Source organism: Sander lucioperca, chromosome 8, assembly GCF_008315115.2.
Source record: "Sander lucioperca isolate FBNREF2018 chromosome 8, SLUC_FBN_1.2, whole genome shotgun sequence".
Lineage (NCBI taxonomy): Eukaryota > Metazoa > Chordata > Actinopteri > Perciformes > Percidae > Sander > Sander lucioperca.
In genome coordinates, this window is record NC_050180.1 from 36613950 (window position 1) to 36638230 (window position 24281).

General features: G+C 40.6%; 1 protein-coding gene across 1 annotated transcript in view; it reads right to left on the reverse strand.

The window, feature by feature from the left end:
- Positions 1–24281, reverse strand: part of cerkl (ceramide kinase-like) — a 31368-nt gene that overhangs the window by 1305 nt on the left and 5782 nt on the right. The window contains exons 3-13 of the mRNA XM_031282198.2: positions 21495–21725; positions 12647–12778; positions 11488–11551; positions 9145–9275; positions 8936–9010; positions 4949–5126; positions 2634–2681; positions 2490–2515; positions 2275–2383; positions 2056–2152; positions 66–262 (exon numbers count right to left, since the gene is read on the reverse strand). Of these exons, the coding sequence (XP_031138058.1) occupies positions 66–262; positions 2056–2152; positions 2275–2383; positions 2490–2515; positions 2634–2681; positions 4949–5126; positions 8936–9010; positions 9145–9275; positions 11488–11551; positions 12647–12778; positions 21495–21725 (1288 nt within the window). The remainder of the gene's footprint in view (positions 1–65; positions 263–2055; positions 2153–2274; positions 2384–2489; positions 2516–2633; positions 2682–4948; positions 5127–8935; positions 9011–9144; positions 9276–11487; positions 11552–12646; positions 12779–21494; positions 21726–24281) is intronic.

Consider the following 24281-nt stretch of genomic DNA (forward strand, 5'->3'; position numbering starts at 1 on the left):
CACTCAGCGTAATGATACACAATTAATAACAATATTTATTAATAAATTATATTGGTAATTTTTACCTGATGAGCACTTCGTTAGCAATTTCCACCAGCTCTCCGTCGATGTTCCAGGGGAAGGTGGCTCCCTCCGATTGGATGATGGGCGAGGTTTTGGACTCGCCCTCTTCCTCGCTCTCTTCCTCTGACCAGCCAATCAGTGAGCGGGGGCGGATCTTCACAGCTGACACAGTGTGCGTCTCCACGAATGAGAAGCTGAACTGCAGACAGACAATCAGACAGTAAAGACTAACAGAGAGGTGTGTGTGTGTGTGTGTGTGTGTGTGTGTGTGTGTGTGTGTGTGTGTGTGTGTTCTCACAGGTCAAAGGTCAGCTGAGGAGAACAGAAAGACTCATTAAGATCCTCGTTAAGCAGCTAGATTATCTGGAGGAGTGACTGGGTTTCTTCTGTTTACAATCCTCTTCTGCATCTACTGTAACACCATGAAGATCCAACAGGGGGTAGCAAAGACCAGCAGCCAGACAGACAGACAGACTGACAGACAGATTGTCTCTCTTTCCTGACTGTCTGCTCTCTTTCCTCCTCAGGTTTGATCTTTTATTTTATTAGAAGCTGTTTTACAATATAATATAAAATACTCTAGTGGTGGACCGTTAAGTACATTTACTACAGTACTTAAGTACACATTTGAAGTATCTGTACTTTGTATACAAAATCCATTATGTTAATTTGATAACAAATGAAGAACCTTTAAAATGTGATGCATTGCAAAAACTTAAACTATACAGAAGTACACAATTTTAGCTTAAATGAGTAATCGATTAATCTGACTATTTTTCAGGCAAAAATGTTAAACATTTCATGGTTTCAGCTTTTAAAATATGACAATGTGCTGCTTTTCTTTGACAAGGCATGTGAAGGTTTCACTTATCAGCTTAATTTGTTGCAGCCTGATATAAAGTCAACAGTTAAAATGCTGCATAAACATGAATGCATAAGTAAAAATTATCTAATGATATGCGTATATGTATGTATATATATATATATATATATATATAGTATATCATTAGATATACAGTACAAACTCAGAGGGAATCTGGTAATTGCTCTGTGCTCTTGCTCTTGAGTACTTTCGATGCTACAGACTACATTTTCCTGATAATAATCTTAATACTTCCTCTATCCCTGCAAAAGTCCAGACTCAGGTCAGGTTCAACGTCCTTTGGGACTCAAACTGGAGCTGTTATGGTTAAATGTCAGCTCCGTCTTGTCATGTTTGACGCTGAGCTGTCTGTCCCTCCAACAGGATGTAGGTCAGTGAGTAAACAGCCTGTTTACTCTGCAGGACAGTGCGCCACACTGTCAGTATATTTAGTAAGTGGGTTAGTATGCGGTCTCACAGGCCAGGCCATGCTGAACCAGGCTAATCTATTCACTAACTAGTTTGTTTATTTTGGCTCTGTGAGAGGTGGAATTATCAGGATGCCGAGGTTCAGAGTGAGACAACACAACCCACATTATTGGTGATGATTGGTTCAGATAGCCAGCTCCATTTTGGATCTGGTCTGCAAAATACCTAGAATTGTCAAACTATGTAGCAGCTTCTCCTTTTTGGCTGACTGTGGCTGGTTAAAAATGAAAGGTTTGTCTGTTTTCTGGTTATGCTCACTACAGCTTGTGTCTGTATTCAGCCAAAGATTGCTTGTGAACGCAAAGAAACATCACTCTGTAACACCACTGTATGACCGCAAGTGGACTGTGTGTTTTAATAGTTAAACAGGAACCAACAGAGTGGTGACTCGTCTCTAGAGAAATGATCCACTGATCACCTCACGTCAATTTAAACCTGCAATAAGAGTTGTTTTAGCCTTTAGTCATTTTTCTAATGTTGAAAGGTGAACTAATAAGGTCTGATAAGAGATTTGAAAGGATTTGGATTCCATGAGCAAATTTGAAATTAGATTTCAAACCCCATCCCTAACCCACGTAGCCTAAACAAGATTGTAGAATTAATTAGAAGGAGTTTCCATTCTGATTGACAGTTGCTCTCACCTGTCCACTACTGCCGGTGTATCTCTTCAGATGTTTGATGAACTCTGACCTGGAAGTATTTCCTACTGCAATCAATGCAGCGCTGCCATTTGCCAAACTGTCACAAACAGGAAGTGGAAGAATGTGTTCAGTGGTAGAAACATTATGAAACAAACCTGCAGTGTCAGAGTCACAACACAGCTGACTTTAACGTTCTCAGAAGGATTAACCGTCATTTACGTAGTGTTGGGAGCCAGTCCTTGAGGTGTGTGTGGACTCAGACAGGGGATGGACATGATGCTGATGCTCAAATACAGGCCCTGATTAGTCGTCCAGGACTCCTCCCCTCCTACACCGACCAATCACAGAAAGAAAAACAGTAAATCAAACTGGTATTGACAGGGATGGAATATGAACCAGCTTTGATCTTCTTTCTAGACAAGTACTGGTCTCACCTGACTCTGGGTCCTGGTCCTGGTCTCTGAGAAGGAGGAGTTCAAATTTAGTTTTGAACATGACAAACAGTTGTGCTAAGTTGCTATTGTTGTGTGTGTGTGTGTGTGTGTGTGTGTGTGTGTGTGTGTGTGTGTGTTTCTCACCTGTTTGACTTCTTCACTGGTAGAAAAGACAGCTGACAGTCTTCTGGTCTGAGCGAGACAGAAGAGAAGAAGAAATGAGTTCTGTGAGGCTACTTAGACACAGCGGTGCTAAATGCTAACATCAGCATGCCCACAATGACAATAGGCTTGTTCGAAATGAACTGCGCCTCGCCTGTAAAGTGGACGAGAACAGGCAGCAGCAGCCGGGGGCGGTGACAAAAATCCGCTCTCAAGTCGGACAGTTTCCAGCCGATTCCAGCAGTATTCAGGCTGGACAGGAAGTCACAGAAACACTGTGGTCCGATTCAGATTTAATAAAATGTTATCAGACCCATATATCAGCTCCTACACAGTCTCAGTTGTTTTAATTATGACAGAGTAGCTCTCAAAATGCTCTACATGTGATCTGTTGCTGATTTTAATTAACAACACACTGTAGAGGATCTGTAATCAGAACGGATTTAGTCTCTCTGACTTCTAAACATAACTATCAGCCACACAACATGTGTTCTGTACAGAATAAGCCTTTAAATCAGATAAATATCAGTTAAAATCCCTCCAATTCAAAATCAATAAAAAGTTTATATAAAGGCCCAGACACACAGAGCCGACGGCCAAACGTCGGCAGAAAAGGCAGTTGGACTGATCAGTCTCCCCAAGTTGGTCAAAAAAGTGCCTCGGAACACACCAAAGTGACGAGACGTAATACGTCTCCATAACAGCAGGCGTCGCTAACCTGTATTGTCGCCCAAAAATGAAAACCGGCAGCTGATTGGACCAACACGTCACATGGGTCTGGTTTCTCTGGAAATTCAAAGACGATCTCATATTGTACTAAAATAGTTCACCGAAACGTGTTTCTGAAAACATTTTAAGCGAGAAATAGGCCGTGCAGTTTCTGAATCTGTCTTCATTTCAGATCAACAAAGGTCAGTTTAAAAGATTTTCGTCAGATTTTGAGAGACTCTAGTCACGATCATTCTGCTCCCCGTTTCCGGGTTAGCACTCTACCAATCAGATGGGTCATTTGAGTCCGACTGCCGGCAGTTCCCGCCCCGCCGATTATACATGTAAAATCGGCGAAAATTAAGGACGACGGCCCCTCGGACGGACGACGGCACGGAACACACCGAACAGACTTGAGTCACTGACCTCGCCAGACTGTCCATCGGCCGATTATCGGCTCTGTGTGTCCGGGCCTTAAAACGTCATCATGTTGAGTCGATTCTGAACCAATCAGCTGTTAGATCAGCTGAGAGGCCGGCGTTTCCCAGCATGCCCTGGGTCTGCCTGGGTCTTGCAGTCTGTGAAAAGCAACTGTGCTGCCTGCGTGTCAGAACTGCGGCCGCCTTGATCTCGTGAGGTTATTGTTGCCCACGTGTGCATGACATCAGAGCAAGTCGGGATCAAGTCGGACACAAATCTAACCGGCATGCATTGGGCGGCGATCGCTGGTGATCGATTCTGCGCAGACCTGGCTCATCTCGAACGAGCCTAATGCTAACATGCTGATGGTTAGCAGGTTTGATGTTCACCATCTTAGTTTAGCCTGTTAGCATGCTAACATTTCCTAATTATATGGCAATCCATCCATTACGCTGCTGGGATGGCTAAAAATGTACTTTTGAATTATGTAACTTTTTGTGACATGTTTTATTTATTTATAAGACTCTGAATCCAAGTCAATTTTGTATTAATATATTTATTTATTTTTTAATATATAACCAAAATCATTATTTTGTCTTAGAGGATTTTAAAGGGTTAATTAGGATTCAGCGAAGTCACACAATAACACAAACAAACTAACAGCCGCAGTGGTAGACCAGCAACTGTTGTAATGTTCTGCAAGGTAAAATTACTGTTCTGTTCTCGTGGGTCTGAAGAGATAAAAAAACACTTCAGTTCCCTGTCGGAAAGGGCTGTCTGACAGCAAGGTAAAGCTGTGAAAATATTCTAAATAGAGTGTACACCTAAACTAATATTGATTGTTTTTTTAGGTCGGCCTTGTTTAGGTGGCTAAAATACGTTTAGCTGCTGCCCCCTTCTGCAGAAGTAGGCTACATTGCTTAGCTTGTGTGTCGGTCCTCCTGTGTGCTTATTCAAACTGGGGACGTGCCGACCACCATCTGTAGGTAATACACTGAGTATGGATAAGTACATCGTACAACCCCACTTAAAAATATCCGAATTATCCCTTTAAAATCTGAAGAACATTTGACTTCCATCCTTGGACCCTTAAAAAAACTAAATTCAACTTGCTCTATGTAACTCAAAAATTGTGCATGTGTATATTTGTGTGTGTATGTGTGTGTTACCTCAGCCTAGCCAGTGTCTTCACAAGAGCGTACTCTCGTCGCCGCGACGACGGCATCCACCTCTTCTTCTCTGCTCGAGCTAAGCTTTGGCCACCGAAGCCGAACATGGCGGAGAAACCGAAACACACCAACTGTCCGAGAGACGAGAAGCTGCACATGTCTACCTGCTGCAGGTGACCTGCAGACAGACAGATGGTAGTAAATTAAATACTGATGAATTGTATTTTAATTATGAATATTAATACACACACACACACAGCCTGTAAGAAGGCCAAGTGGTCGTATGGTGAGAAGGTCATTAATATTCATGAGAAGCAGCACAAATATGGGCGACAGAAAGAGGTCAGTGTGTGTGTTAATATCTATAAATTTCAGTGGAATCACATTGCAGCAAAGTGACCAGTCTCTGGTCAGTCCAGTTTGAGCAGTCTCTGAAGCAGCAGATTTAAGAATACATTTGAAGCAGATTTAGGACAAATGCGTCCCTCTCAGTGAAAGTGAAGATTAAAAGACAATCTTCCTTTTTATGACAGAGTGAACGCACACAGAGAATGGGCAGTAAGACGAGACAAGTTCCTTTTTATGTTTTCAACTTTTTTGTGAAATTCTCCTTTAAATTACTTTAAATGCTGTGAAAACCCCTAAAACTATCAAACTCCATCAGCAGGTTAAGGCCACAAGATGCAGCTGAAAACAATTTCAGTAAATCAACCTTTTGTTAAGATTTTTTTACGGCTTTTTCCCCACAGCCTCTGAATGCAGCACAAACCGTAGAAGTAACTGGAATGAAAATATAATCAACCTCATCGTCATGATTTCACCATCACAACCATTTAGTTAGATGCTCCACACATGCACACACGCATGCACGCACACACGCATGCACGCACACACACACACACACACACACACACACACACACACACACACACACACACACACACACACACACACACACACACACACACACACACACACACACCATCTGGCCGCATACCTGCTGTAACCTACTGAACTACTGTCTCCCCACCTGTCTGTCTGACTGAGTGCCAGTCTGTCTCTCTGGATAGAATCTGATTTCCTCTCCATATGGCGCGTGTGTGTGTGTGTGTGTGTGTGTGTGTGTGTGTGTGTGTGTGTCAGTGAGATCAAACCTGCAGCGCTTCTTAAAGGTGCAACCAATATTTATTTTCACCAGCAGGTAATAAATATACTGTAGAGTTTCCACCTGCTTGGAAAGAAGCGGTTGTGCTTCCTATGTTTAAGGGCGGTGATCAGGCTGACCTAAACAATTACAGGCCAATTTACATCTTGCCTTGTGTGTCTAAGATTCTGGAAAAACTTGTCAACAAACAACTAACCAAACACCTTAATGTGAACGGTATCATCTCCGGAGCACAGTCTGGCTTTCAATCTGGGTATGGTTGTGTTACAGCTACCACAATGGTACTCAATGACATTACATCTGCATTAGATACCAAACAACACTGCGCTGCTATATTCATTGACCTTGCCAAAGCTTTTGCCTCTGTGGACCACAATACACTCATTCACAGACTTAGCAGCATTGGTGTCACTGATCACTCACTGGTTTGGTTTTCCAATTATCTCTCTCACCGGGTGCAATGTGTAAGATTTGAAAACCTTTTCTCCCATTTTCTCCCGGTCACCAGGGGTGTCCCCCAAGGCTCCATACTTGGCCCCACACCTTTCTCAATATACATTAATAACATTCCTCAGGCAGCTGGCAATTCACTCATTCACTTATATGCTAATGATACAATTCTTTATGCCACTGGTCCTTCCTCTGATACTGTTCAAACTACTCTGCAAGATAGCTTCTTCCAACTACAGCAGTCTTTTTCCCAACTCAAACTCACTCTCAATACCTCCAAAACTAAAGTATTTTTAGTAAGTAACTGTAAGGGTACTACGCTTTCTCCCGCCCTTAACATTACCACCTTAAAGGGGGCTATCCTTGAACAAGTCACTGTATATACATACTTGGGCGTCTGGTTGGAAACTTCACTTTCTTTCTCCATCCACATATCAAAGCTGCAATCTAAGGTCAAGGCCAAACTCAGTTTCTTTTACAGAAACCGCTCCACTTTCACCACTTCTGCCAAATTTCATTCTCATTCAAATGACAATTCTACCCATGTTAGATTATGGTGACACTATATACAGGGTTGCTTGCAAGAAAACTCTATCAAAACTTGACACTCTTTACCATTCCGCTATCAGGTTTGCCACAAATGCCCCCTTCAATGCACACCACTGCACCCTATATTCATCTGTCAACTGGCCCTCCCTTCACATTCGCCGTAAGATTCACTGGTTCACTTTCATTTACAAGACCCTTCTTGGCCAATCAACTCCTTACTTAGGTCACCTGCTGCAGCCAAAGTCTGTCATATACAATACCCGGTCCTCACTTCATCTTCAATTAAGCATTCCCAAAACCAACTCTGCCTCTGGGCTCACATCTTTTCAATCTGCTGCAGCTCGCGACTGGAATGCACTGCAAAAGATTCTCAAACTGGACAAACTAATTTCCATTTCATCCTTCAAAACCATCATATCATCCTTGACCATGGACATATACAGTTGCTTCTCTACATAATAATTTTTCCAGCTAAATATTTAAATGTTCTCCCTCTCTTACTCACCCATGTACCTGTGCACTTATCTCGTTATAAGTGTTTATTGTTTTCTGTGTAGTATTTCAAATTGTATTTTATGTAATTTCTAAACTGTATGTATTTCTAATGTATTTATTATCTAGCCCTCCTTCCCTTTCCCTAAGTGGCTATGCCACTTGTCAGGCCGCCATTGTAAATAAGAACACGTTCTTAATGACTTGCCTGTAAAAATAAAAGGTGAAAACATTTTAAAAAAAATTAAAAGCAAATTGGCTGCTGGCTGTAGCTTCATATGCACTGTACAGACATGAGAGACACTCTGAGGTGTGCTGCCAGTAACAGACAGTTCAGGTACTGTATGTTTACCTTGGTTAACCTGTAGTCACCTGTCCGTGGGAACAGCTTCCTGCATGGGAACTTTAACTGTTTTCTATTGTTTAGGAATTAAATACGTGCCACTGAATACTCCCATCTGTCTCACACACACACACACACACACACACACACACAGCTTCCAGTGTTAATTAGTTCATTCATTCAAACACAGCTGATTGGTCAGAAGGTTTACCTGAGAGGTGAAGGGGGCGGGGCTACAGTGAACAAAGTAAACCTGTGATTTAGATTGAAACTGATCCTGCTGTTAGACATCTGTCTGTCTGCTGCCTCCAGAGTCCAGTCACACCGCCTGTCTGTGCGTTTGTTTGTTCTCAAATAGTCTGAGTGACCATCACTCAATCACAGCAAAGCTCAACAACAACACAAGCTTCTGATTGGCTCCCTGTGAGTTGCTCAAAGTAAATTTAATTAGAACAACGATTGAGAAGTGACTATAAATTTAGAACTGGTAGAATCCAACCAGATGACATGAGTATAGCTCTAAAACACACACAAAAAAGTATGTGGCTATAGATTTGAGAAGAGGTAGAACCCACAGAGTAAAAAGGACTATAGATTTTAACAAGGTAGACCTGATCCAGAATGGTGTGACTATAGATATAGAATAAGTAGAACCCCCTTAGGACAATGTGACTGTAGATCTAGAACAGGTAGGATTCACCTAAGACAACACAACTATTGATCTAGAAAAGGTAGAATCCACCCAGGAAGACAGGATGACAAAAGTATAAACATAGAACGGGTAAACCCTACCCGGGGCCCTGTGACTATAGATGTAGAACAGGTAAACCCAACTATACCCAACAGTTAAATGTAACTATAGACAGAACAGGAATAACCTACCTAAGACAGTGTGACTATAGATATAGAACAAGTATAACCCACAATAGCCAATGTGACTATAGACCTATGTAGGATGTTGTACCTATGTGGAACAGGTAGAACCTACCTAGGACGATATGCAGGGCTGCAGTGACTGGATCTCTGACTCCGTGAACAGAACAGGAAACCACGTCTGTAGAACCTGTATAGATGAACAGACAAACATCTGATAAAACACGCTGTCTGGCAGTTTCTACATAATGTCAATAGGTGTTTCTGCACAGTGTTGGTCTACAGTATGTGTATCTATATGAGGGTGTGTGTTCTCTCTCTCACCAGCAGGAATGATTCCAAGAGGCAGCATTGGTGTCACTGGTTTCTCTGGAGAATCAGCATCCAGTTGAGCTCTGAGGACCAGAGCGTGACACAGCTCCGCCACCGATCCGTCCCCACCAACACACACAACCCTGACAGACAGGTGGATGGCCAGATAGAGTCAAACAGGTAGAAAATGACTTGCGTCTTGGTAGAGTTGTCTCAGTCATCCAGGTCCAAATACAACTATCCTCTGGACTTTTATTGTGAAGTTTAAGACATTTTTTTCACTGATCTAAACTTTTGAGGGCAGACGAGAAATCCAGTGAATAAAAGTGTTTTATTTTTGGCACTCAAGTTCATAGTTATCCAGCAGGGGGCATGGCTTCTCCACAGGACCAATGCTGAATATTTACTTAGTGACAATAGCACTCAACAGGGCTGGGGTATCATCAAGCCTCAATACTTTTGGGTACCGACCAAAATTTGTGTAGTACCAAAACTGTCAAATATGCGCTGGCACTTAATGTCACATTCCTAGTCTTGTTTTCTTAAATATCCTAATCCAAACAAAAATTGTGTCCATTTTAGACTTTATTTTATTGAGATGGAAAGACGACATTTAACATTTGAAAACCTTTTGTTAAATCAAAAAATCATTTAGTAAAAAAACATGTTCATATTTCTCAAAGTAAGGTAAACAAAGTATTGCTTTGGCATCTGTATTAAAACTCAAGTATGAAAAAATTAATAAATGATACCCTGTCCTAACAATACATTTCTTAAACTTCACAATAAAGGTCCAGTGAATTGTTTTACTTTGGGACAGACAGAAACTTAAACAGGAAGGTGGAAACTCATTTAACTTGAATAATCAGTAGAAGGCTCAATGCTTCAGTTTGTATTTGTATTTATTATAAGGATCCCCATTAGCTGACGCCTAGACGACCAGCTAGTCTTCCTGGGGTCCAAGAAAGGTCTCAATCATGTTTAAAAAACATTTGCATTAGCAGTAAAAGAAAACTAGATTAAAACACGACAATACAACCTGAAATGTTTACAGTGAAAGTGAAAGTGAACACGTGTTTCATTTTGAAAGGGATCAACAACTGTTAGGGCTGTAGCTAATCTTGATTACCATGTTCTCTAATTTGGTTAGTTTTTTTTTTACAATTATATACTTGTTGAATGTTGAATGCATTTTTCAAATACTCAAAAAAATTTACAGAGTTTGGTTGGTGGCTAGTCAAAAGTTTTTTAGGGTTGTTTCTCAGTATGAATATTGTTGCATGTTATATTATGGACTCAGATTTTGTGCAGGTGAGTTTTTTTTGTATTATTATTATTATTATTATTATTATTATTATTATTATTCGTAGTAGTTATTATTATTATTATTATTATTATTATTATTATTAGTAGTAGTAGTAGTAGTAGTAGTATGGAAGTAGTAAGAAACAATCATAACTTGACAGATCTGTCCATGTTTTCTGAAGCTCATTAAAAAGCGAGAAGGCTCATCTTCAGAGTTCGTGTTTCCAGTAAATGTGAACAAACAGACTCCGCCCCCTCCCCCTCCTCCTGTGAATGGGATTACCTGAAGCTCTGGTCGCCACGGTGACAGCCAGCCTAATTGGCAAATGTAGGTTTCAACCAAATCCTCACCACACACACACACACACACACACACACACACACACACACACACACACACACACAGCAGCTAGCTTAGCAATGCTGAGCTAATCTTCTCTAAGCACATTAAGCTTTATGAAGGCTGAGCATAAAAGCTGCTTACACACACACACACACACACACACACACACACAGACCATCACAGATAGTGATGATAAGAGTTTGATCAGTATTTTGTATTTTTGTGTTAGGTATTGTTGTATTATTTGTATTTATTAGGGAGGTTAAAGTGTAACATATGTTTTGATAATACAAACAATAACACATTAATCTCGGTCTTGGTTGTTCACATATGTAAACCAAACAGGATTATGTAAGAATGAAATACATGACTAACTAGTTCTACACTGAAATACAAGAACATCACTTCTTCTACATGGATCATCAGCTGGTGAGGATATTATTTTTAGCCTGTTAGCTTTAGCTTCAGTCTTTTAGCACAACATCATGTATGTAGCCATCAGGTGCACATTTAATACTTGTTTGGTACTGGACTACTAAACATCACTATCTAACTTAAATGAAAGAATAACATCAGAATATTAGAAGAAACACCATTTTATGTCGCTTTTCTGCAATAAATTTATAGCAGGAAATTACTGACATATTCACAGGCACGTACAGTAATCAAGTTAAAATCCCAGGAGAGAAAGAGACAAGCTAACTAACCCATCATATTCATCCAGCTTGCATTCCTTCATCACTGAGAGAGCATGACCCTTCCTCTCTGTCACTGGAGAGAGAGAGACAGATAGAGAGAGAGACAGATAGATAGAGAGACAGGAGGAGAGACAGAGACAGGAGGAGAGAGGGGGAAACAGATGGAGAGACATTGAGATGGACAGAGATAAAGCGTTCATGTATGTGTGTGTGGTCATGTACGTAAGTGTGTGTTCGATGGCTGCCAAAAAAAAGTGGGACAACGGATATCACACCATCTGCTGAGAGGAAGAGAAACGGGGGAGACGAGGGGAGGATATGAGGAGGAGGAATGAAGGAGAGGAGAGGAAACCAGGAGAAAAGAGGAGATGAGACAAGGATAAAAGAGGAGATAAAAAGAAGAAAAAAGATGAGGAGAAAAGAAGAGGAAAGAAGCAGGGAAAACATGAAAGTAAAGAAAACAAGGAGAAAAAAGGAGATAAGAAGAGGTGACACGGAATGGAAAGATGAGAGGAGATAAATAGGAAAGTAGAGAGGAGAGGAAATGAAACAAGGGTGGAGTGGAAGCAGAAGAGGGTAGGAAACAGGAGAGGAGAGGAAAGGAGAGGAAACAAGAGGAGAGAAGACACTTCTGTATCTTCTCAGAAGAGGTAATGAGCAGTAAAAGGGGATGAAAGGAGAGGAAAAAAAGAGGACAGAAAGGAAACAACGAGAAAAGAGGAGAGTGGAGGAAACAATAAACTATATCACTGTCACTAAATACAGGCTAAAATGGAGAGGAGAGGAGAGGAGAGGAGAGGAGAGGAGAGGAGAGGAGAGGAGAGGAGAGGAGCAGGTTTTCTCCCTGTCCCAACAGATGGACTAAGCTCCGCTCCCTGTATCAGGTTACCTAGCGACCAGAGACTGCCATTAACTCTGACCTTTGGACACACACACACACACACACACACACACACACACACACACAATCACACACAGCATTGTCTTCTCTAATATCAATAAAGGAGGGACAGTTAAAAATTCACTCCAACAGTTCTGCTGCACTTACACATAATTTTGTTACAATACACATAAGGTGTGACATCATCCGAAAGGTATAAAATAATAATAATCACTATTATTTGTCGTAAAGACGATAAATGATAAATTAACAAGTGGGTGGACTGACCAGTGATGTCAGTGCGGATGTCAGCCATCTTGAAAAGCGGAGCCACATGTTCTCTGTAGATGTGTACGGCCTCCTTCTTGTGGCTGCTGGGGTTGATGAACACCTTAAGATACGTGGGACGACTGCTGGACCCTACACACACGCACGCACACACACACACACACACACACACACACACACACACACACACACACACACAGTAAAAAAGTCTGTCCAGTCATCTGTAGTTTATACATTTGTTTTTAGCCTTGCTAGAGTTCCCCAGAGGATGAATCCTAACAGACAGAAGTATCTGGCTGCACCCATTATCATTATGCTATATAAGAAAAAAACATTCTGGCTTGTGTGTATTTCTTTTAACCAATCACAATCGCCTTGGGTGACACTAAGCCCCAGATGCAGTGGCGATGCCCTTGCAAAATACTGTAGATAGTGAAAGGGGAGGAGAGAGTTTTTTGCCTATTATGTTCACTTTCCTCTGCAGCTCTACTTCTGAGTAGTTAACTGATTTGCCTGATGTGTTTATTTAAATGTATTTGCATCTTTTGTCAACTAGCACATTTAAATTTGATCAAGGCTGCAATGAATATATATATATATATATATATATGGTCCCTATAAACGCTGCGAAATTTAGATTTTTCATGATTTTCTAATATTCTATCACCAGTAAAATTAGTGGATTAATTGAAACAATAACCAACCGATGAATTCATAAAAGAAATAATCATATAGATTGAAATGTACTTGAAGAGAAGGCACCTGTATACTGTTCTAACATGGAGGAGGCCTGTTTGATGCTAAATATTCAGAATATCGTTTACATCACCAACACTGGTAGACAGTGTGTGTATGTGTGCGTGAGAGCGCGTGTGGTTACATGGTATCTACTCCAAACTGCCACACACACACACACACACACATTTTATTCATGTAGCAGAGTCTGCCTGTTGTCTGTCCCAGTGGCCGACAGCGGTACTGCAACTAAAAAAAAATCCACTGAAGCCCAAATAATTTCCCCACCCTTACAACAAAAGAAAGTAAATTATTACTTCTTTTATTATGACTTTTGAATTAAACCATGACAATTCAATATTTCCAAAACTGTAGGTTTAAAAATGTAGGTTTCAACCAAATCCTCACCACACACACACACACACACACACACACACACACACACACACACACACACACACCCCTGACCCCCCTGTACAGCTCATCATTAGGCAGATTTAGAGACTGCAATATAAATCCCCATAGACCAGCACAAATCAATACAGCCCCACACACACACACACACACACTAGCTCCATTATCCAGATCATTACTATAATCTGCTCCCAGAAGGCTGTGACCTCGCCCTGTTAATGCCCCACCACACACACACACACACACACACACACACACACACACACACACACACACAGTGCACCTCCTGCCATCACTCATACCACACAGCTCTGACCAGGTTCTTAGGAGTTCCTGTGAGGAGTAATCCAACACCCCCACAACCCTTCTCTCTACTGGAACCCCACCATAACCAGAAGCTCCACCCCTTTGGTGCCCTCCAAAAAATGTAGACCCAACCCTAACCAACATTACTCCACTACAGCATTTGTAGACTAAAACTTTAATTTCTACCCTGGTTGACAAGTGTCACATCCTTGAGAATGGTAAAAGATACTTGCAGCTGCCCTGTGCTGATGGCACTTGGGACCCCATCTAACTACCCAACTTGGACAAGGTCCCATGGCAGCACTACGTGCACTAGACCAAACTGTTCCAGTAACTATGGAACCAGAGTCCCTAAACTCAAAAAGACTAAAAGTCCCTTTTGCACATCACTGTTTGCTTTTCCACCACATCTGAAGAGCCATTAAGATTAGGCAAATAATACACATGACTGAGTCATGTGTTGTTCTTTGTATTGAGTGTTGCGTAACTCTGTTTTTTGAGTGGCTGTAATGAATGACTGTAAACTGAAGTTGCAGAAATGAAAAAGGAGATGTACAAGCATCGGTCTTCACGGTGGACGTTCTGCTGAGAGTATTATTTATGTCTGCGTTACACAATTAGCAAATCAAGTTTTATTTCTCTTGTTCACTCGCTTTGTTTTCTCATTGAAGCTCCTTCTTTCTCTTTCACTGCCTAGCTCTATTGACCAGCACTGCTTCATAAAAAATGTGTGACACGTCTACACCTCATCCAAATATTAACATTAGAGTCACTGGAGCAGCAGCAGCGACTGTGACACACCGCTCAAGGAGGCTATTAAGGTACTTTTAAACACATGGCGCCCAATTGCCGCAATTATAGTGTCAACATTCGTACTCCTTCTCTGCGTCATAACATAGTCACATCTGAACCCACAGACGTGATACACATATTTTTAGATTCAGTGTTTCTTACACTTCCTGAGTATATTGTTATATTTCATGTTCATCACGAATAAACATTCATAAATCTGCTTAGGACAGATGCTCCTTATATTTCAAGCAGTTGCCTGAGAAGTGATTCAGTGATAGTTGCTTGTACATCCATGAGTACATTTCAAACACAAACAGCTAATTCGGCATAGTTTTTGTCCAAATTAATTTTAAAACCAAATTTGACAAAAAAATTAACACATATAGACAAAAAAACAGGGTTCAAGTTGTAGGCCACAGCTAACCAACTTTCTTTTTTACAGGAAGTATATTGTTTATAGAAGCAGATTAATGCCCATGGTGTTTATGATACAATTATTTAAAATTTGTCAAAATCACTGTTACGTCACTAAAGAAAAATAGTGATCCTGAACGCCTAAACTGGGCCTCTCTGTCTCTATCTCTCTCTCTCTAAGTGACTGTTGCATGATTAATGCTCACACGCACGCACACACACACACACACACACACACACACACACACACACACACACACACACACACACACACACACACACACACACACAGTCTCATAGGAGATGAGGTCATTCAATTTGTTGATATGTTTCTAAGAAGAACAGACAGACAGGTACATGTATAGAGATCAAGTATCCATCAGATCATCTCCCAGCCTCGGCCAGCGGCAGGTTGCTATGGCATTGCTAAAACGTTACCATGGTAAACAATCCCAGAGTTGTCAAGAAGAAGTGTTGAGTTTCTGACAGAGAACTGAAGACTGACAAAAACAACAAAAACAGATTATATTTTGGTGCAGACTCCATCTGAGGTCAACGAACAGAAGTAATCAATTAAATGCTTTAAACGTCCAAATGAGGCGGTTTACAGATGTTTTATAGACACAAGACTTAAAGGGAAATTCTACTATTTGTAGAGCTTAAACAATTAGTAAATTAAACATAGTTGAATGGCAGAAAATGTATCTAAAGAATAAAATGCAAATTTATATTTCCATCCACTTTTGTAATGCATATAATTGGAGTTGGTTCATAGAGATAAGCAGTAGTTGGCACTAATAATCCAGTCAGGTGCCATTTTACCAATGCAGAAGAAGAGCACACAACTAGATGTGCCAGTCAGACTACAAATAGTGGAGGAAAAATACAGAAGACATGATGTAAATATGACATTTCTGTTCCATGTATTAATGTGAGAAATGTTACAGTCTCCTAATTGTTCCACACAGATCTGCCGTTATTTTTTTTCTCTGCAATGGAAAGCTTTACGTAGTTACGTTTAAGTAAAATGCTTCATGTGCATTGTGATTATTTTGCCAAGTCACTGTTTCCTCTCTCACATTTAGCTTTTATCGTTTTATGATCATAATCCAAAATCCAAAATATTGGACAAATAAAAATGTTGACCTGATGGTGGCGGTAGATGAGACGTTCAGGGATCACCAACATTATTACAATTCATCCTGAGGGGGGCATGAATATGGGGATCACCAAAGTTAGTAGGATTCATCCTCTTGGGTCCATGAATGTCTGTACAAAATGTCATGCCTGGTAGTTGTTGAGATATTTCTATCTGGACCAAAGTGGTAGACCGACTGACCCTGCACACCTAGAGCCACACAGCTAGCAAGGCTTAAAAGGAAAAGTTTATTTACCGTTCATCTTAGTTTAAACCTACCCTTCTCATTTGGAGTACAATCACTCTCTGACATACAGTACAGGCAAATCCTAAGCAACTTTTGAGTTGCCAGGTTGCATTAAAATCAGAGTGTAAAATAAAGTGAATATCAAAGTGTTTGGCCTCTGATACCATCTGTATATTTACAGTACTGGGTGGGTGGAGGTGGGGTATGAATGTGTGCTGCTGTACAATACATTTTGTTTCCTGACAAACTAATAAAGCCTCTAACCTGAATATAAAAGAGAGAGACAGAGAGGTAGATAGGTTTCTCTCCTCGCGTCACTATGGAGACACTCACTGACTTCATGGATACACCTGTTAATATGTAACACAGAGCTGCACACACACACACACACACACACACACACACCCACACACACACACACACACACACACACACACACACACACACACACACACACACACACACACACACACACACACTCCGTGAACCGTCTCATCATGTAAAAAGAGACGATAGAAGAGAGCAATAATAACTCACAGTTCGTATTGGTCGCATGTCCAGTAGTAAAACCCTCAGTAAAAACAGTATTGTTGTGTTTATTACTACAATATTTGTTGTTTGTTGTATTTGTTGTTCATCTGTGATTCAGTTTGTTTGTTGCATTTGAATCTTGATGTTTAAGACTTTGAGAATAAAGTTGTTATTTTAGGAGAGAAAGGTCACAATTAGAACTGAAACGATTAGTCGATAGGCAGCTATTTTGATAATCAAAATCATTGTTGAAGTCTTTTTTAGAGAAAAATAACATCCTTTTAAAGTTTCAACTTCTTTTTTTGAACATATTTTAGCATTTTAAAGACCAATTGATTAATCAAGAAAATAATCATAATAATAATATAATATTAAAATGCAAAGAAAAAGTCCTACTATTATAAAGTTGCATTTTTTACTTTGTGTCTGTTGGGTGTTGATTTTTACTGGCCAAAAGGAATGGGTTAAGATAGATTTAGGATTTTTCATTCCTTTTATCGCTCCAAAAGACTCTCTGGTTCTGCTGCATCAATTTCGGCTTGTTATTTGTTTTTCACTGTTATCGTGAGTCCGACAATGTTGTACGGTAGTGCAATGCTAAATCAGTTGAGTAGCCTACTCTTATTCACCACATAAATACACATATCATAGCTGTAAATCAGGACCTTCAGTATTTGGAGTAAGTAGCTTGTGTACAGTAGGCTGCATCTGTTAATTGAATGTGTCTTACACATTTAATGAACATTTTACATATTATGCTGCTCATCTCAGTTTCAACATGCATTACACTAAAAACACTAGTGTTTTTTTGCCTTTTCAGCCAAGAAAAAAGTGATTAGACATTTTTGAGTTCCAATTATTTTAGCCTTTTGAAAATGTTGAAGGGAAAATCTATTACGATTCTATCAGGGATACGAAAAGATTTGGATTCGATAAAATGCTACCGAACCACATCCTTCCTGGCAACACAGTGAGTTGATGGCGTCATATTGACCTTAAGACACCTTACAGTACCACCCGACTGACCACCGTCACCTCCCACTGATTTCACTTTGTCGCTGTGAACCCAAACTAACAGCTCTGTAAGCGAGCAGAAAACTGACATTGGATTGACAAGACAATTGATCTGGGAGGAGTCGCGACGGCCACTGGTGGCCTGGGCGAGCTCAGTCTGGCCGTCCTGTGAGCTCCGCCGCCGCCACTGGCTTGTCAGTCTGTTGTGCTGTTAAACAACTGCAGTCAATCCATCCCGCCATCTGACTGCGTGTATGGAGACAGACTTTATACAGCATCACTGCTCGCCTTTTGTATACTCTGACCGCCATTCACTCTCTGCACAGCGTTCTGCAGCTGCTTCACACAGCAAACAACACTCTGGAAACAGAAAGTGTCTGCTCTCCGCTAGCCATTGTGCAGCTGAATGTTTGGACCTGGCTGCGGTGTCGGCAGCGGCGGCACTGCCCGCTCCACGACGCCACGATTCACACAACAATACGCTTTTCAAACTGACCTCTGGCTGGAAAATAGGCTTAATGTCCGCACAGCAGCAAAGCAACTGACTGTTTACCTTCTCCCCCCCCCCACACACACACACACACACACACACACACACACACTCCTCCGCCGCGGTGTGTAAAGTCACAAAAGCCATCACAGTTTGATGTGCAGTGTGACCATGCGAGCTGACACACGACCTGTGAGCCATTCACGCGTGTGTGTGTGTGTGTGTGAGAGGCCAAAGACAACCACTTAAAGAAGTTGTGACTTTGCTGCAGGGCCTCACGGGTAATCTGGTTTGACGGACAGGCAGACGGATCGACAGACAGGTGACCAGCGATAACGTGTCAGACCGATGCCATGGTGACAGAACGACGGTGACGTGTGTGTGTGTGTGTGTGTGTGTGTGTGTGTGTGTGTGTGTTTGTGTGTGTGTCCTTTGACCTCTTCATTTATGGATAGCTTGTAACGTCTCTGTTGCAGTCGACACAGAAAATAACCTGAAATGTAAAGTGGGTTTTGTGTGAGTTAAATCCATACAGCCAGCACTCTAACATTTCTATTGTGTGTTAGGTGTCAGCCAGGCACCGCCCACTACAGTGCACCTGCAAACCAGAGTCTGGGAACTTCAGTAGCTGCAACATCCGGAATTTTATCAATCTGGTTGTGTCAAGAAAGTTGTCTGAATTCATGCATTCTTATAGAGAAACAAGTTAAAAAATTATGAAATCTACACAAAGTTTTGATGGCAGACAGCGCTGAGGACGATAATATTATAAAGCTCATGTTAACTTCTTTTCAGCAGAGAGAAAATCGCATTTTTACTGGCACAAGCTAGAAAGACTACATTGACATAATATCACCTTAAAAAGTAGTTGGTGGCCAACGTGTTAGCAAGAAGCTGCCAGTTTATACCTTTTTCTATAACTATTTAGCCAGCAGACACGGAGCAACATTAGCTTTAACCTGGAGTCATGTTTGTATTCACCTGATGAATTGAAGTGCAATATTTACTCTATTTTTAAAAACTAAATCTGGCTCTTTAGCTGTGGAATGCTCAACTTTCTTCACTTTGTTTTGTGGTACTGAGCAGGTAGTGTAGAGTGGGCTTATCAAAGCTTTTTTTTAAGAGGTGTCTGCAATGGCTAGATTGATGAGAGCGTTGAGAGGGAAACTAAACAGTAAAGCTGCAAGCTAAAAAACTAAAACAGAAAGAAGCTTCAGTGCTCAGAATAGCTGAGGAGAACTGCTTCTCTGTGGGTGTGTTACTACGAGGGACCCCTTTCACATTACTCATAGACAATGAATCCATTATTAATATAGATAATAATAATATAGAACTGTACTTATTAAATAAATAACTAGTGCAGCTTCAAAGGACTAATTTTACATTTTGGGCAATACATTTTATGTCACGGTTCGTCTGTTGAAGCCGTTTTTCTTCAATAAATCTTTTAACTCTTCCTGCTGTCTCCTCGTCTCCTCTCTGCACTTTGGGTCCAAATCGGCACCGTTCTGACAGTATCTGTCATATAAGTTTTGCACACACAATACAAGTTTTATATCAAGTTTGGTATAAATGTCTGCAGTTTTTCCCAGTTTGGTGTAGAAGAACAAGATTCAAGGTTCTGACCTCAAAACCATCCAACACCTTTGGGGTGAACTGGAACACCGACTGTGAGCCAGACCTTATCACGCATCAATCAGTGTTGGACCTCACTAAAGCTCTTGTGGCTGAATAGGAGCAAATCCCTACGGGTGGTAAGTCTGAAACTAAAAGAGTGGAGGCTATTACAGCAGCAGATTAATGCCCATGGTTTTGGAATGACCTGTTCAACTATTACATACAGGTGTAATATTTGTCTGTCCACATACGTTTGGCCTTCTAGTGTACATTATCTAAGATTTTAAATCTCTGCAGGGTGGTTTTCATTGTGAGGTAAATTGGACTTGTTTGTGTAGACAGTAGTTTAGTTAATCTCTTTTGCAGACAACACAATTCAATTGCTTACAGCACTTTACTGAGTACTGCTGAATGTGTGTGTATGTGTGTGTGTGTGTGTGTGTGTGTGCGTACATGCGTGAGTAATCTGTGTTTCTTTGTTCTAGTGGATTAGCAGATTAGCTCTACTGTCTGATGTAACTGTGACTCACCTCATTAAACTGAGTGACGAACAGGTTGATAGAAAGCAATGGAATTATAATCTGAGCAGCTAGCACCACAACTAGCTAACCCTTAGACATGACAAATGTATACCTCGTGTATTCAAGTTTGATTCTCCTTTTATGCCAATGGAGGCCATCTGTAGAGATACAGTAGACAAAGTTGACTTTGTTTTATATAAAATCTGATTTGATTCAAAATTAAAATCTACCTACTTACCTACCTACCTACTTTAGTGCTAAGAATAACATAATTACATAGCAGTGTGTGTAATCATCTTACAGTATGACGCTTATCAAAGTGCTGAGTCATGTTTCCACTGTATCTCAGCTCTTATGTAACACAGACAAGCTTTCAATCATACTATCAGCCTGGATTTATTTTTTAATGAGTCCATCACATTAGACAGAGACTCCATGTGGGGCCAAGGAGGCTCCAAACTGTTTTGTTAAACTGATGTAGGCCACCCTAAACTGAAAAAGTGGCTTAATCCAAGTTTTCACTGGTCTCACTTGTTGGAAATGGATAATCTAAAAAATAAGTAAAACTCACAGTTTTTTTGCACTTGTTCTTCTTTTACTGCATGACTGTCTGAATGTGAGTGTGTTACCTGTGAGCAGCTCCTTCAGGGTGTTGTACCAGGTGTGTATGTGTTCTACGGAGGCGTTGTGGAGGTGCACCGTGTCCTCCTCTAGCCTCCTTCCTCTTCTTCTGCAGCAGAACAGAGCCACGCCGAGCACGGGTCCCCCCGACTGCTGGCCCGCAGCTCGCCGCCGCTTCACCTTCACCGCAAAGACATCCTGCAGCAACATCACACCTGGCTGAAGCACGCACGCCTCACCTGCAGGGAGAGAGGTAGAGTTAACACACAGCACGTGAACACAAAACAAACTGCTCACTATTTAGTGCAAGTGCAGACTAGTTTGAAATAATTGTGATGTCTGTGAACAACATTATTAGTAATAATAAAATAAACTCTGTTTTGTAGTTTAGAATTGTGTGGATAACATCTGTTTAGATGGCTGCAAAGAGGAGGTGTTATTTTGTCCACCCCCCTTGTCAGTCAGGAAAATATGAAAGCTGCTACTGGTTGATCTGTGTTTACATTAAAGTGGCTATATGTAACTTTCAGTTTGTGTTGATTCCAGCGGCCGCTTTGGACAAAAGTGTTTTTACCACACCTGCTGTCGTAAAGGTCTTTTCTTTACGGTGCTTTATATGGTCCACTGTAGATTACTGAGTTGGCGTTACCAGGAGGTCATATAGTCGCGATGAATATTTTGCTCAGACAGAAAATCATTCATTTACAATAAGAGAATACGTTACAGATGCATCGTTGCATTTCAAAAGTTGCATACGGTAACTTAGCCTACTTTGGATGTATCGTGAGCTAAACCGGGTATCACTGTCACTGTGTCACGAGCCAAAGCATTACGAGATTGTCATGGCAACCAACGTAGTAATAACTTATATAGCACATTTCATGAAACCCACGGACGCTTTACACAGGTACAGGGGGACAAGGGAAAAGAAAATAGTAGGCCAACACAAACACGGACTAAAAGGAATAAAACGTCCTCGCTAAATGGAAGGAGGGAGTAATTTAATGTTGGCTACTGGCGTACAACCACATTGCGCATTGTAAAGTTATTTTATGAATGAAATAGACATATTACATACCTAAGGGCCAATTCGGGGACATTTTTTAATCATTTACAATCCCGTAATTGTCTCCATCTGTTGAAAGCCTGATTGTGACTTGGTTTCACCCGTTGTCTTTCACTCTCCCTTTTAGCTTTTAGTTGTTCTTCGTTTAATTTCCTTCTTTTCTGTGATGGCCCTGCTCCAGTATTAGCCATAACTACAGCAGATAACTTCTGAAATAAAATTAAAATTCAATTAGGCCTACATAAAGACATCTCCTGTTACCTTTTACCTGCATACTTACTAACAGGCTTTTCTGGTGTTCAGCCGAAATCTGTGACCTGTCAGAATGTGTTACTGTAGCGCCGTCTACCTGCTGTAAATCATTTTGTGACTTTGCGGTAAAAAATCGTACCCGGGCAGAGGCATTAATAAAAACTATATAAAACTAGCGTTCTTTTCACTGTTAGTCATTCGTGATCATCAGATGGAACATTACACAGTTTCAGAAACGTGTAAAAGTTACATATAGTCACTTTAAATAATATCACTAACGGTTTTATCACTAATCCATTGATCAGCAGAACGCAGAGTAGGCCTACAGTAGCACCTGTCAATCAATGAGTGTAATCAGGGACAAATTCGGAAATCTGATTGGTCCATGTTAGATTAATCATCCAATCCTCTGAGGATGTCAGCAGAGCTCAGACAGCACATTTAGAGTTACATAACACACAAACATGCACGCACGCACGCGTGCACGCACACACACACACACTCACACACACACACACACACACACACACACACACACACACACACACACACACATTTTATTAATGTGGCACAGTCTGCCTGTTGTCTGTCCCAGTGGCCGACAGCGGTACTGCAACTAAAAAAAATCCACTGAAGCCCGAATAATTTCCCCACCCTTATAACAAAAGAAAGTAAATTATTACTTATTTTATTATGACTTTTGAATTAAACCATGACAATTCAATATTTCCAAAACTTTCCTAGAGCCTAGAAAGTTTGTCTATGTGTAGGGCTGAAACAATTGATCAATTACTTGATAAGTATATAAATAGAAAATTAACTATTTTAATAGAGATATAGATTTGTTCCTTCTAAAAACATTTAGTTTTGCAGACATCGTTCACTCCTCTCTGTCCTGCTGTATTTTACAGATATGACAGAGCTACAGCCCCTCGACTCGCCTCTTCTGTCGAGCCGTGATGTTTAGTGTTCTAGCCTGCAAATGTCTAGGGTTTAAGGGAAAATCGTGTTTGTTGAAGGCCGCTAAAAAACTTAAATATTGAATAATTGAATCCTTATCTAAAAATATGAAGTGAGCCACAACATACTGCTGAGATATAGGCTCTGTTTCAAAGTTGTATTTTTAGTTTTTAGTGTAGTTACAAAAGTCAATGGGATTTTGAATGAGGTTTTCTAACTTCTGGAACAGAAATTCTGATTGCACTTTGACTCTCTATGATTAAATAATCATAATAATTATAAAGAAACATTCTAACTTTGCTGGTTCCGGCTTCTGAAATGCACACATTTTTCTGTTGTAAACTGAATAAATTTGAGTTTTTTTTTTACTTTTGGTCAGACAAAATAAGACATAAAGACGTCAGCTTGGATTCTGGGAACTTATGATGGACACTTTTGACTATTTCCTGACATTTTATCAAAACGATTTATCGAGAAAATAATGGCCAGATTACTTGACAATTAAATGAATCATAAA